The sequence below is a fragment of the Microtus ochrogaster genome, chromosome 10 (assembly GCF_000317375.1).
Source record: "Microtus ochrogaster isolate Prairie Vole_2 chromosome 10, MicOch1.0, whole genome shotgun sequence".
In the NCBI taxonomy this organism is placed as follows: domain Eukaryota; kingdom Metazoa; phylum Chordata; class Mammalia; order Rodentia; family Cricetidae; genus Microtus; species Microtus ochrogaster.
The window spans coordinates 68,698,873-68,701,051 of record NC_022016.1 but is presented as its reverse complement, the minus strand read 5'-3'; the positions used below and the strand labels follow the sequence as shown (position 1 = coordinate 68,701,051).

The window sequence follows — 2,179 nt, the reverse complement described above, 5'->3', positions numbered from 1 at the left end:
ACTTCCCACAGGGCAGGGAACCCTGATAGCTCTTTGGGCTGACGAGGGAGGGGGACTTGATTGGGGGAGGAGGAGGGAAATGAGAGGTGGTGGCGGGGAAGAGACAGAAATCTTTAATAAATAAATAAACGGAAAAAAATATTAAAATAAAAGTACAGCGATCATACACAGATCTGGGTAACTGGAGGATGATGCTTTTGTCATCTGGTTCAGAGGGAAAGTACTTCGTCCTTTACGACAGAGCACGACGGACACAGAGAAACAAATTAGTACATTCCACAAGATAAGTCACCGCAATGATTACAAAGAAATGTTCCACACTTGGCTCACCCAGGCGGCAGAGTAGTGGCGTGCCACTGTTACTGGGTTTAGAAGTTCACCGCAACAGAAGGTTTAATAGTTAAAACCTTACTAACGGTACAGAAAACGGACACAAAAGTAAATTGTACTTACGAAATAACCAAGACATAGAACCATCTCAGATAACCATCTTAGATAGCCAATTAATGATCGTTAATAGTTCTTAGGAAAGAGCTGGACAAGTGTTAAGTGTGCTTCTACCCGTAAAGTATTTCCTACATTCCGCATACAGGAATGCAGCAGGATAACCATGCCAACACCTGCACTCAAGCAGGCCGTGCGCGCTCACCTGGTTTAACTGCTCGACCACACAGCTGGGGCTGCAGAAGAACTTGGAGCATGGCAGGATTGTTCAAACTTTTCATAATCTGTACCGGATTCGGCTCTGGCAGCAATCCCTTTTGGCTGCTGTTCATCTTCAGCGTGGGCAGAAACAAACATCAGAAGAAGCATAAGCACAAAAAAAGAAAAAGACAAAAACCCCAAAGTGGTCCTCCTGCCTAGGAAGAAACCAAAGACTTATTTTCTGACAAACACAATTGGCTTTAATTCATGAATTTACCTGTGCTTTCTACCATAGCTCTCAACTACAATGTTCCATGCCCTACCATACACATAATGCATCTAACATCTAAAGCATCTGACATCTGTCCAACGCCAACTGCCTTCGGATGAACTAACAGTTTAATAGAACAAGTCTCGTTAGAAAACACAAACAAAATGATGACAAGGAGATAGAATTCCTAGCAAAGTGATAATTTGCCAACACATTGTCAGCACCCCCACGCTTCAGGAAGTCTTATTACACTATTGGTCCAAGGTGGGAGAATAAAGGCTGACTTTCAAACACAATTTTCTCTTCGAGTCTATTTCATCCCCTTAATCCTTCAGGGTGAAACAAAGATGAACCAACCTGCAGAGCTACCAAAAAACCATGAACCATTTTTTAGTTTTCAAAAGCATCCTGACAGGTAGGTGGATGCTCAGTAGATAAAGAACTTGCCACTTCAGTGTGAGGGCTGGAGCTCAGAACCCCCAGAACCTGCAGGAGAAAAGCTGGATGGGGGCCAAAGAAATGGCTTAGCAAGTAATGAGGCTTGCAGCCAAGCCCGACAGCCTGAGTTTGTTCCCTAAGACCCACAAGGTAGCCAGAACTAGCTCATTAAAATTGTCCTTTAACCTCTATAATATGCACAGTGGCAGGCACAAACCCCCCAGATGAACACAAACTCTCTGTGTTTCAATGGATGGATGGATGGATGGATGGATGGATGGATGGATGGATGGATGGATGAAAGCCAGGTGGACATGCAGTCTGCCTATAATCTAAGCACAGGGGAGGTATAGATAGGTGGTTCCCAGAGCAGTCTGGCTAGCCAGACTAGCTGAATGGCTGAGTTCTGAGTTCAAGCATGAGACCACACTTCAATACATAAGGTGGAGAGTGATCAAGGAAGACAGGTACCTGACAGTAATCTCAGGCTTTCACACACACGAGCATGTGCACCCTCATACACATATGAACACATGTACATACATACATGAGTACCATGTTCATATATGCAAAAAGCCCAATATATGTGGATTTCAGTATAGAAACAATGTGTATCTATATCTATCTGTATATATATTCAGATAGGTAGGTAAGTAGGTAGGTAGGTAGGTAGATAGAACCATAAGAAAGGGGAGAATTGACAAGGACAATTGGGCTCCTCTCCTAACCCAGATTCTATAAAGTTGAGAGGGAAAGAAATAAGGACTTAAACAGATATGGCGCTGGCAAGAAACTCTGTCGGGATAGAAGGTGTGCAGGCTGTAT

The 2,179-nt window shown here is 43.6% G+C and overlaps 1 protein-coding gene across 2 annotated transcripts in view; it reads right to left on the bottom strand.

Moving 5' to 3' along the window:
• The window catches only part of Raver2 (ribonucleoprotein, PTB binding 2), a 116,592-nt gene that overhangs the window by 60,082 nt on the left and 54,331 nt on the right, over positions 1–2,179 (bottom strand). For both annotated transcript variants that reach the window (XR_003377389.1, XM_005353463.3), the window contains exon 5: positions 650–776. Coding sequence is in view for 1 of the 2 variants with exons in the window: in XM_005353463.3 (XP_005353520.1) it covers positions 650–776 (127 nt within the window). In the remaining variant the exon portion in view is untranslated. The remainder of the gene's footprint in view (positions 1–649; positions 777–2,179) is intronic.